Consider the following 11,680-nt stretch of genomic DNA (forward strand, 5'->3'; position numbering starts at 1 on the left):
ACCTTTTCTTCTCTTGCCTCCTTCCCCCCTCACCCCCAGGTACACAAACCAATAACATTGCTGCTTCAACTAAAGACACTATATTTAAATGCTACTTTATGCCATAGATGGAAGGTGTTCAGATAATAGAGTGCTCAGCAAGAGCAGCAAACAACAGGGACCTAAAGAAGAGATAGTATCTCAATAGAGAAAGAGAGACCCCGTGAGTGAAAGAGAGAGGTTAGTGGCATAGCTAGAGGAAAGACCCAGGATTCTGGATATGAGACTACAAATGTTGATGAGACAGAGCCAGGCTAGAAGAAAAATATGGGTGGAGAGGAGAAAGAAAAAAATTGGATGGTGGATGTCATGATAGGCCACCCAGACACCCCCCACTTCGGGACTTAAGCACTCACTCCTTCCTCCAGCCGCTGGGACGGTTGACTGCTGAAGACCCCTCCAGAAACAGCCCTCAGCTGAAGACAGCCGTCTGGGTCAAGGTCTCACCCTCTTTCCAGGGACAACCCATATCCAGTGATTAATTGATGTTAAGATGCAAAGGCTGGGCCTCTTGCCTCAGTGAAGGGTCCCAGCTCCAAGCATCCTGTGGGGTTATAGAGGCCTCTGTTGTGACCTTATCACAGCCTGACGTTTGTCTCTTGCCCAGTCCTGCTTTCCTTACTTCCCTACAGGTATCACTTACGAAAGTAGGCTCCATACTTCCTGCATGCAGATCTCCACCTCAAAAATCTTCTCAGGGACAGGCCGTAAGTTATGGACCATCACACAAGCCAGGAAGAGCTTAGACTTGTTGGAGTTGAGAAAACACTCACTAATGGCTTCTGAGGAGGAGAATGAGAGTCTAGGAAGGATTCGGCTGGTGATGGGATGGAGGGTAGGTGGAGGCGAAGATCCTTCGTTTGCAAGGGCAAGAATCACTTTGACAAAGTCTGCTCCACAGTCTATGAAGCCCTTCAGTGAAATTCCATTGTCTAGACCCCAGAATATTTTCCCAGAACGTGTCTAGAATTTCAAAGTTCACTCAGAACCCTGAGCTACATGTCTGACGAAAAAAAAGGGAGTGAATTTCCTTCCTTGGCTCCACTTCAAGTAGGATCACCTGACTAGAGATAAGTGTGAGGAGTAGCCAGAGTTAAAGGTGAATGCTCCATTTCTTGAAGAAAATGTCAGCATTTTGTGACCTTTCTCAACATAGAATTGGGATTGTGAGGAAGTGAGCAATTGAAGGGAAGACAGCATCCTTATGTGGAGAGCTGACTACAGCTGCTCATTTTTACCACTCAGATCTTAGTGTTCCACAGTAGCACTGGTCATAGAATAAAAAACCAGCTGATAGGAATATTCTGCCAGGAGAGAGAGAGAAGCCAGGGGCAGACAGCCAAGACGAGCTAAGTCAACCTAAGAAGCTGTGGAAAATAGAGATCAATGAATATTGCTGATTGTTTGATGTGGTAACGTTTTCAGGTACGATTTACATAACATTTAGGATCCTTTCTCTACATTAATTAAAAGACATTTTCTCTCTTCCCAACTTTGTTTTCATCTCTTACCTGTTGTTTTAAAGATGTTTGTAATGGCAGTGGGAGTACCAGAGTATCAGGTCTTCGAGAGTGATCGCTACTAGAATGATGCTCATTTCACAGAAACTATGTGCAGATCTAATAAGTGGTATCAATGGAGTCTTGGAAAACTATTATTTTGATTGGTGCAGTTTTAGAAGTGTTGATTGAATATTTAAATAAGAACTTGGGGAAAGAAGTTAGCCATCCTAATGTTTTTATAATGGGGCCATTAGCTCAATTGAGCTTGGCGTGCTGTCCTACTGATCGTAGGTGGATAGAGCAGATGTTATAAAGGTGTAAATGTAGGGATTTATGGATTCAAACAAAAGAACAAAGATGGGACATCCTGAGGCAGGACGTGTGCAACGAGTGGTTTTGACACTAATGAGCCCAGTAAAATGGGCATGACCTGCTTTCTAACCTTATTCAACAAACATTTCTTAATCCTTTACCTGCGCCAAGCACTTCGTGGGAGTGTATTTGGCAAACTGATGAAAAATCAGAACTAGTAAGGCCTTCTGAAGTCAGAAAGATGAGGGAAAAGGTAGAAGAGACAAAGGGTTTGAGAAAGGACGGAAAGTTGGAATTAGGCAAATGAGGAGAGCTGAGTCTGGACGGAGTGGTCACTGTGAGAAGCAATTGCTCTGTCAGATTCCCCTGTGAGTCCGTGGAGTCAGCAGCTGGATCGGACGATCCTGCGACTTCTGGGAGCAGAGGCGTCTGTGACACATGGAACTTTGGCTAGTTCCTTAATCTCTCCATCCCCCGGTTCCTCATCTGTACAATGAAATTAATAACAGGACCTCAGGGGATTGTTGCCAGAAGATAATAAAGTAATTCATCTGGAGTGCTCTGAAGAGTGCCTTACACTCTGTCACGGTGCTCAAATAGGTTGCATGTGCTGTATGACAGTGGACACACTGTGTATGGGCAGAGAGATCACTGGAGAAATGGAAAGGGCACCAGTCCTTGGGATGTAGTCCTTTCAAATGTCTTCCCTCCCTGAGTTCCCTAGGGGATAAAAATAGAAAAATCACCCAGCATAGCAGCATGGGGAACAAAGACGGGATACGTTCTCTTTGGAGTCATTCGTCTGACCACAGACATCCATAGAGACATGCAATTTCTTTTCTCTTAAGTTTATAGCTTATGGAGTGTCTTAGCTTCTGATGGACTGCAGGTACCTTCTGGTGAGACTTAAGCAATTTTCTCAATTTTTGCTTAATAAGAATAATTCACTCTATGTGCTAAGTCTGCATAAATAGTTTCTGACAGATGAAACAGTTTATAAATCCTCAAGAGTTTTTTTTATTATCCTTGAAAAAACCTTTACACTTACTGTGTACCCTGAGGGTCTGTTGTATGGAAAGATCTCTCACTCTAAAGAACAAAGGCAGGCGATGTTTTCTTAAAAAACAGGCATATCGTCCTGCTTGACTAAGGCTCCCTCTGACTCCAAACCTTGAAAATCCTGTTCGTTTTTAATATAAGTGCTCTAGCAAGGATAGGAATAAGCCAGATTCAGAGGATTTCCATGTCAGCAGTGCCGGATCCTTGCATGACTGGTGGCAAATGGTTTTCTTCTCTTTCTTTCACCCTTGAAACCTCTGGCATATCTGAACTCTTGTTCTTGTGTCTTTTCTGGCCTTTGAGGATAACAATGCAGCTGTGTGTTAAGCGAAGGTAAAACAGCCTTTAAAGGGTTATTCTGGTTTTCATAGGTTCCACATAAGAATAAGATAAAGAGAAGTGATTTAACGTGCCCCAAATGACAATATATTCTGACAGGAGAGCAGAATAGCTTATTTGGAGTTTTTCCTCATCCCTGTCTTAACTCCCATCTGACACACCAAAGCCAGTTGATAGAAGGGGTGCTTGCCTCCTGCTCTCTTTTCTTAGCTGGACACTTTGCTTTCTAGCTCTTCACCCATCTTATTCCATCTTCTGACGTTAGCGTGTGTAAGCCATGTAGAGGGCTGGAGGATATCTTTGTGCCCATCCCTGTGTATCAATTAATTTATTAAAGGCCCTAGGGAAAAACTTTTCAGAGACATGGTGTCGGGTGACAGTTCTCCATGAGCCTCTCACGTTTCTGCACATCTTGCAACAGAGATACCAACTGTCCTTTCTTCTGGGCTATCTTTCTAAGGATGTGTATAGAGTGGACAGCCTTGGGAAATAGAGCATCTCTCTCTAGAGCAAAGTACAGGCATGTTCCCTCCCCATTATAAAAGATTCAGGTTCCCTGAGCTCAAGGTTCCCCTCCTGTGGCATAACCCACTGCATGTACGGGTTTAGTATGGCTTTCCTCCCAGGGCCCTGGGGTTCAGTGACTAGCGTAGAAATGTTACTGCTCTTGCTGTGTATAATGAACTGTTCTGTGTCTCTGATCCAGGGGTCCTGTGTCATCTGCCGGCCTCCATGAAACTGTGGCAAGCTAACTTGTTGGTATGTACGTTAAAATCTCAGACCCATCTCAGTTCTTGACACATAGTTCCAAATTTAAAACGGTCCTGAGAGATTTATTGATGTACAAAACCCCTGATGAGGATTCTTTTTTTAAAAATTAATTATTTAATTAATTTTTATTTTTTATACAGTTTTAAAGGTTACTTTCCATTTACAGTTATTACAAAATATTGGCTATACTCCCTGTGTTGTATAATACATCCTTGGGCTTATCTTACACCCAATAGTTTGTACCTCCCACTTCCTCATCCCTATGGTGCCCCTTTCCCCCTCCCCACTGGTTACGACTGGTTTGTTCTCTATATCTGTGAGTCTGCTTCTTTTTGTTATATTTGCTAGCTTGTTGTATTTTTTAGATTCCACATGTAAGTGATGTCATACAGTATTCTGACAAGGATTCTTAGCGCGTTGACCACTGTGACACTACAGCAAACTGTTCAGCATGTCCCACTGCTTCCTCAAATTCTCAGAAACTCATGCTTTGTGTGTGTAACAATAGCTTCACTCAATCACCGTTCTTCTTGGATCATTATTTTAGAAACTTCTTAAAAATTGGCAAAAAAAGCGTTTAACTCTCAGACCACTTTCTAAATATTATCAGATCTTTGATCTATGCACTGAGGATTGAGTTCCTGTAAATGGCTTGGACAAGTTGTGACTGGCAAAAACACAAAGGCTGTCTCTGTTCCCACTGTATAGATTGGCTCAGTCATTCAGACCCATTCATTTATTCAAATAAATTTATGCATTAACTTAAAAATATATTTCACAGAGTCAAGTAAGACAGGCACATTCCTGCCTTCTTGGAACCTGTAGGTTAATGTGAAATAAAATATTAAAAATATTTACATAAAATTATTTAATAAATCATAAATACTAGAAATGAAATAACTACTGTGAAGTACTATGAAGCATGATAAAGGATTTAATAGGGAATTTTTTTATTCTCTCAAATTTCAAATGTAGCATAGATTAGCAAATAACTCTGCTACAAAAGTACAAAACTTTTTGAACCGTTGAGATCTTTTTTCCTTCCTTTTTTTCTTGCAGATAAACAAGAAGTAAGAACTAAAATTTGTATGTTCTTTAAAATTTTACCCAAATAAAGTAACATTTCCCCCTGGATAAAGTGGATTTGGGGGAGGTTCCATGATTTCTTTTAAGAAAGAAGATGTTGCTCTATTGACAATCTTTAAGAATAAGTTGAAATTTGCTGGCCATTACGTAGAAGTTAGAAGCTGAAGGGAGCATGAGACAAAAAGAGGAACATTTCACTTCTCAAACGAATGAGGTAGACCTAAGGCCCGAAAAAATTTTTTCACCTTTCCCAGCAACGTTTTATAACTATGTTAGGTGACTATAGCCTGTGATGATAAGCACCTAATCTGTTATATTTTAAAATAAGTCTTTTGAAATTATGAGAAGGGAGACACACATAAAACAGTTGTTATTTATAAATGTTTCCAATTAAAATTTCAGAAAAGCAGAAACTTGTAAAATTTTCTAGGCAGCTCTCACCTTCATTCAATTCACAGGCTGATTTGAGCAGAAAAACTGCAAAATGGCAGGATCACCCAGTATTCTGGAGCTGTATTCATATCTGTCTGTCTCTCTCTTTCTCTCTGCATGCATGTGATTTATATTTATCCTGAAAAATGGCAGGATCACCTAGTATTCTGGAGCTGTATTCATATCTGTCTCTCTCTTTCTCTCTGCATGCATGTAATTTATATTTATCTCCCCAGTTTTCTGAATAATTCAAACATTGTGTTTTAATTTGTGAATTATTCCAAATAATGCAGATAATTGATTAAAATCTGTACTTTTGACTAGCGTTGGCAAGGTTTAATCATAAAATCCAAGATATAAAAGCTATTTTTAAATGGGAATGAAGAAAGCATGTGATAGGGATTTGACTGAGGAATGGTTAAAAAAAGAAGGTATTATTATGTTCATATAGATTAAAGGAATGTAATCCCATTGAAATTCTTCTTTTAAGGTGGTGCCAGAAAGGAATTTATTTTTCTTTGTAGTAATACTAGGACTTGAAATAACTTATCTACTAATTAGTTACTTCATGGGAAAGAAAAAACTCATTTGTGTTTGCATTACTAAACATGAAGGCAAAGAAGCCAAGATGTGGTAGACAAGTTCTCTTCATCTGTCAGCAATGGCAGATGTTTATCTCTGTTTTTCCCTGAATGCTGCATGAATATCTGGATGAGGCTGAGTTTCTGCCTAAGCAGGCAGAGCTGATGCTTGCATCCAGCAAACCACATTGCTCCAGCTATTGTTTCTGGCTTGGTAACCCTCATTACACTACCCGGCTCATTTTAGAAGGGATTGTTCAATATGATTGTCCCTTGCTCCTAAAAGCAATTACATTACAAACTGGTGTAAGATTTCTGGTTTCCTTTCAGAGCATTGGTAGGTGAGTGTGTTTGCTCCAATTCTATTGGTAGCACAAATGCCCTCTCAGTCAACGTTTCAATTTTATGAGACCTTCAACCCTGCCATCAAAGTCAAATAAAAGTTCAAAGCCTGAAACCCTTTCTTTCATTTCTTCATCCCTTTGAGGGAGGGACTCTTGGGATGAAGTACGGATGGGGGTAAAATGACTTTTTGTGTAAGAAGCAAGACTTCATTATATTGCCTGTGTTTGGAAATATCCATGTGGAGCTCAATTTATTTCTTCACATCTGACACTGACAGTTTCTGGCACATAATAGTAAAATTCCAGTGTTTCCTAAAAGATTCTTGGTAACTGGTTCTATTTTATCTGAATTATAGCTTATAAAATAATGTAAGCAACTAACTCATATCATATTAATAAAGGAAATTCTCCTGCTAGATCCAAGTCAGTATTACAAGTCTAAACAGAAGACAATTGTATTGGGTTTATAATGGAATTCTTAGTTCTATCTACTTCTATGAGAGTGGATCTCAGTGATGCTGCCTGGAGAATTTTGTATAGTGTAAGCCATTTGCATTTAATGACCATCGAAACTAAGGCAAATATTTTCTTCTTTAGGACGTTATCTTTCAAAAATTCCACTGACAATTTGTAGCATAGCAATTCAATGAGGGATTATAGAAGCCATACCTTGGGATGTGTTTTTAAGTGGGGTAGAATAAGGACTCTTGCTGGTCTGTATATCTCTCTATGTGTCCTAGGGTTATAAGTACAGAGATATTTACCTTAAGTACTGGGTTTTGGACTAGCTACATCGTAATCAGTTGGGTAAATTTAAAAATAATACAGATTTGAAGACAAAAGTCCCAGGGATTCTTATTCAATTGGCCTGAAGCAAAGCTTTAGAATTAGTGTTATTTATAAGTATCTTACTCAATTTTAAGTTATGCCATGTTTGGGAAACAGTTTTTAAATCCATAAGCTACTTTACTTTCTCCTATAATGCTCTTTCATGAAGACATGAAGAAATAAAATAATAACTTGTGATGATGCCAAAATAAATGTCCCAGTGCTTTTGTCTGTTTGATTTTATCTTTTCAAAGAAAATGTTGTGGTAGGAAAACAGTAGGTTGTTTAGGAAGAAACAACTCAGGCAAACTTGTGTAATTTGTCAAATGTGTTTTAGGTACTCTTGGGCCCTATGGTTGCATAGGTGTCTGTACCAGTCAGGATAAATTAGGTTATACTGTAGAAATGAACAGACCCCAAATCTCAGTGGCTTAATATAGCAGTTTATTTACTACACATGCCACAGATCCATATGATCAACGGCAGCTTTGCTGCACAGCATTTTCTCTGGGGCTCAGGCTGACAGAGCAGCCTCTGTCTAGGACATGGCTGGTGATTGTGGAGGAGTAGCAAAGAAGGCATGGTGAGCCATATGCAGGCTCTTAAAGCTTCTGCCCAGGGAAGGTCCCACAGCCATGCCTGAATTCCATGGGGAAAAGTGTAGAATCAATCCCCCAGTAGGAAGGGATAGCAAACATTTGAGAATCAGAGCGCACCACATAATTCTCTTTAGAAAATGAACAGTGCTGATCTTAAACCAACAGAAAACAAGTATTTACTGAGTACCTACCATGTTCCAGATACTAGGATATAACTGTAAATGGGAAACACAAAATCCCTGAACTCTTGGGGCTTTCATTGAAGGGGTGGGAGGAGGAATAAAACAAATATTTTTCTTTGAAGAAAAACAAAGCAGAATAGGAGACTAAGAGCAATGAGAGTGTTGGGAGTTCTATTTAGACAAAGTCATCAGGGAAGTGTCTTGTGAGATATTTGAGCATAAAATTGAGAGAAGAGAATGGACTCCATTCCAGGACCTGGGGGAGGAGACTTTGAGACAATGAGAGCAGCAATTGCAAAGGGCCTACAGCAGGAACATGTGTGGCCTGACAGGCACTACGAGAAGGTCAGAGTGAATAGACGCTTCCATTTCAAAAGGGAGAAATAGGGAAGAGAAAAGGGGTAAGAGGTCCCAAATAAGTCCAAACTACAAGGCAATTTCCATGAGATTTAAGGCTTAAGTACAGTCCTCTTTGACTTGATACTCTGCCCTCCAGATCCAGGTGGGGCAAAGGTCCCACCTTCCAGACACTGGGGCAGAAGTTCCATCTTGTAGGCCCACTAGGAAAGCAGTCTTTCCCCTGAAGCTTTGGCAGGGCTGGGTGGGAACCCCAAGACGCTGGGCAACCCCACCACCCATGGCTTTGAGCAGAGGCCGTCTGGCCTGTTGAAAGTGAGGTGATAGGCTCCCCTTTTGAAACCAAGGGGGTGGCCCTGATGATCTCTGAATTGCCTTCAGGGTTATTCTTTCCTTGTCTCGAAGAACAGTGCACATTCATAATCAAATAGTTCTAGGGTTCCATCTTGAGAAATTCCAGAAGTCCAACAGTCTGGTCTCCCTTCATCCTTCCCATCTCCTTCCTCCTCAATTCAGACTGGAAGTTTTCCTGCTGGGGTTGCTGATGAAATCCATGGTGCACACACAAACCAATCTCTTTATCGGAGGGATGCTTGGCCACATCTTTAGTGTTCTCTCCCGAACACACTTTCTCAATTTTGCAATATGGGTAGGATGAGAATTTGTCAAATCTCTAAGTTCTGCTTCCTTTTTGCGTAACAATTCCATCTTTAAGTCATTTCTCTCTTCTCACATTTTCCTATAAGCATTCAGAAGGAGCCAGGCCTCACCAGCACTTTGCTTAGAAATTGCTTTAGCTAAATATTCCATTTCATTGCCTGCAAGTTCTACCTTCCACAAAACACCAGAACAGGAGCACAATTCAGTCAAGTTATTGGACACTTTATTACAAGGATCACCTTTTTTCCAGTTTTCAATAACATGTTCTTCATTTCTGTCTGAGACCTCATCAGAATGGCCTGTATAGGCCATATTTCTACCAACATTCTGGTCAGGATTACTCAGGTATTCTCAAGAAAATGTGAGGCTCTCTCTAGAGCTTTCCTCTCCTGAGCTCTTACCAGAATCACCCTCAATGGTCTGTTCATAGCAATGTAAGATTTTTCTAGCATGCACGTCAAAACTCTTCCAGCCTTCACTCCTTACCCAGTTCCCAAACTGCTTCCACACTTTTAAGTGTTTGTAATAGCAACACCTCACTCTCAGCACCAATTTCTCTCTTAGTCCATTCAAGCTAAAACAGAATACCATAGACTGAGTGGCTTATAAGCAACATAAATAAGAAATTTATTTTTCACAATTCTGGAGACTAGAAGGTTCAAGATCAAGGCACAGACAGATTCTCTGATGAGGGCCCACTTCCTGGTTCACAGGCAGCTGACTTCTTGCTGTATCCTCACAGGCTGGAGAGGGTGAGGAAACTCTCTGAGGTCTCTTTTATAAGGGCAATAATCCAATGCATGACCTACTTATCTCCCAAAGGCCCTACCTCCTAATTCCATCAAAATGGGGTTTAGGATTTCAACATATGAATTTTGGAGGGACACAAACATTCAGTCAGTCTATAGCAAGGTCATTGGTCATTTTGGCAAAAGAGGTTTAAGTGACGTGATATAAGGATTAAAAACTTGACTTGAGCAATAATGGAGGCTGAGAATTTGGAGAGCAATTACAGACTCTTAAGAGGTTTTACTGTGAGTGGGAACAGTTGGCTAGGGTTCACTACTTCGCAGTTATTTTTTTCCACTGTAATTGTACCATTTTACATGTTTGCCAGCAGTACTTTAAGAGTTCCAGTTTTTCCACATTTTTACCAACACTTGGTATGGCCAGCTTTTGTTAATTTTAGCCATTCTAATGAGTATATAGTTATATCTCATTGTGGTACTTCCCTGATGACTGATGATATTATTGATCATCATTTCATGTGCTTATTAGACGTTTGTATAGCTTCTTTTGTAAAGTAGCTCTTCCAATTTTCCATTTTCTTGTTGGGTTTTTAGTCTTTATAATTGAGTAGTAAGAGTGCTTTATGTATTCTGGATACAAGTCTTTGTCTGGTATCTGGCTTGCCAATAGTTTCTTTCATGCTCCATGACTTGCCTTTGTGTGTTCTCATTAGTGTCTTTCAGTAAGAAAAAGTTTTCAATTTTTGAAGAGTTCCAACTTATCTATTTTTCCCTCATGCTTCATGCTTTCAATATTCTATCTAGGAAATATCTCCCTACCCCAATATTGCAGATTTTCTCTTATGCTTTCTTCTAGAAGTTTTCTCATTTTGTGTATTATATTTGTGTCTGTGACCCTTTTTTAGTTACATGTTGGGCATCATGTGATGTGAGGGTGGATATTCATTTTTTCCCTGTGGATAGCCATTTGAGTCAGCAATGTTAGTTAAAAAAAAAATTTTTTTTTCCCATCGAATTGCATTGGCAACGTTGCCAAAAATCAATTGAACATACAAACTTGCTTTACTAAATTTTTGGGCAGTGATCACTCGTCCTCTCTTTTTTACTATATTTGAATAAGATTGGTGTGCTTTTTCTTTCTTCAATATTTTATAGAATTCACCAGTGAATTTATCTAGTCCTGGACTTTTTCTTCTTGGGAAGGTTTTGATAACAAAGTAAATTGCTTTAATACATATAGAGTTATTTATATCATTTATTTTTTTCTTAAGTCAGTTTTGACATGTCATATTTTTTGGAAATGTATTTATTCATTTCAATATTCCTATTTTTTAGCATAAAGTTATTCATAGCATGGTCTTATTGTTCTTTAACATCTGTAGTGTTGATAACCCCTTTTTCATTACTAATATTGGTGATTTATATTATCTCTCTTTTTTTCTTGATCAATCTAGCTAGAGTTTTGTCAATTTTGTTGATCTTTTCAAAGAGACAGTTTTTGGGTTTGCTAAGCAGTTTCTCTATTGTCCATTTTCCATCTCATTGATTTCTGTTTTTATCTTTATTATTTCTTTCCTTCTACTTACTTGGGGTTTACTTTGCTCTTCTTTTTCTTGTTTCTTGAAGTGAAACTTAGGTCTCTGCTTTTAGATCTTTCTTCTTTCTTATATAAAGCAACTTTTCCCTCTCACCACTGTTTTATCAGCATCCCACAAATTTCGCAGTGTTGTATTTTCATTGTCACTCAATTCAAAATATTTTCTAACTATGCCTCTGATTTCATCTTTAACCTGTGACTGTTACTTAATTTCCAGATATATAGAATTTTCCTAAGATATGT

At 39.3% G+C, this 11,680-nt stretch overlaps 1 protein-coding gene across 8 annotated transcripts in view; it reads left to right on the top strand.

Moving 5' to 3' along the window:
* Window positions 1–11,680, top strand: part of ZNF474 (zinc finger protein 474) — a 225,894-nt gene that overhangs the window by 99,514 nt on the left and 114,700 nt on the right. For 6 of the 8 annotated variants that reach the window (XM_082380383.1, XM_082380378.1, XM_082380385.1 and 3 more), the window contains one exon: window positions 3,958–4,010. The exons of the other annotated variants lie outside the window; for them this stretch is intronic. In XM_082380383.1, coding sequence (XP_082236509.1) covers window positions 3,958–4,003 — 46 coding nt within the window. In that variant the 3' untranslated portion in view covers window positions 4,004–4,010. The remainder of the gene's footprint in view (window positions 1–3,957; window positions 4,011–11,680) is intronic. 8 annotated transcript variants of the gene reach the window in all.

This window comes from Balaenoptera borealis (genome assembly GCF_965194805.1).
Source record: "Balaenoptera borealis genome assembly, chromosome: 2".
Lineage (NCBI taxonomy): Eukaryota > Metazoa > Chordata > Mammalia > Artiodactyla > Balaenopteridae > Balaenoptera > Balaenoptera borealis.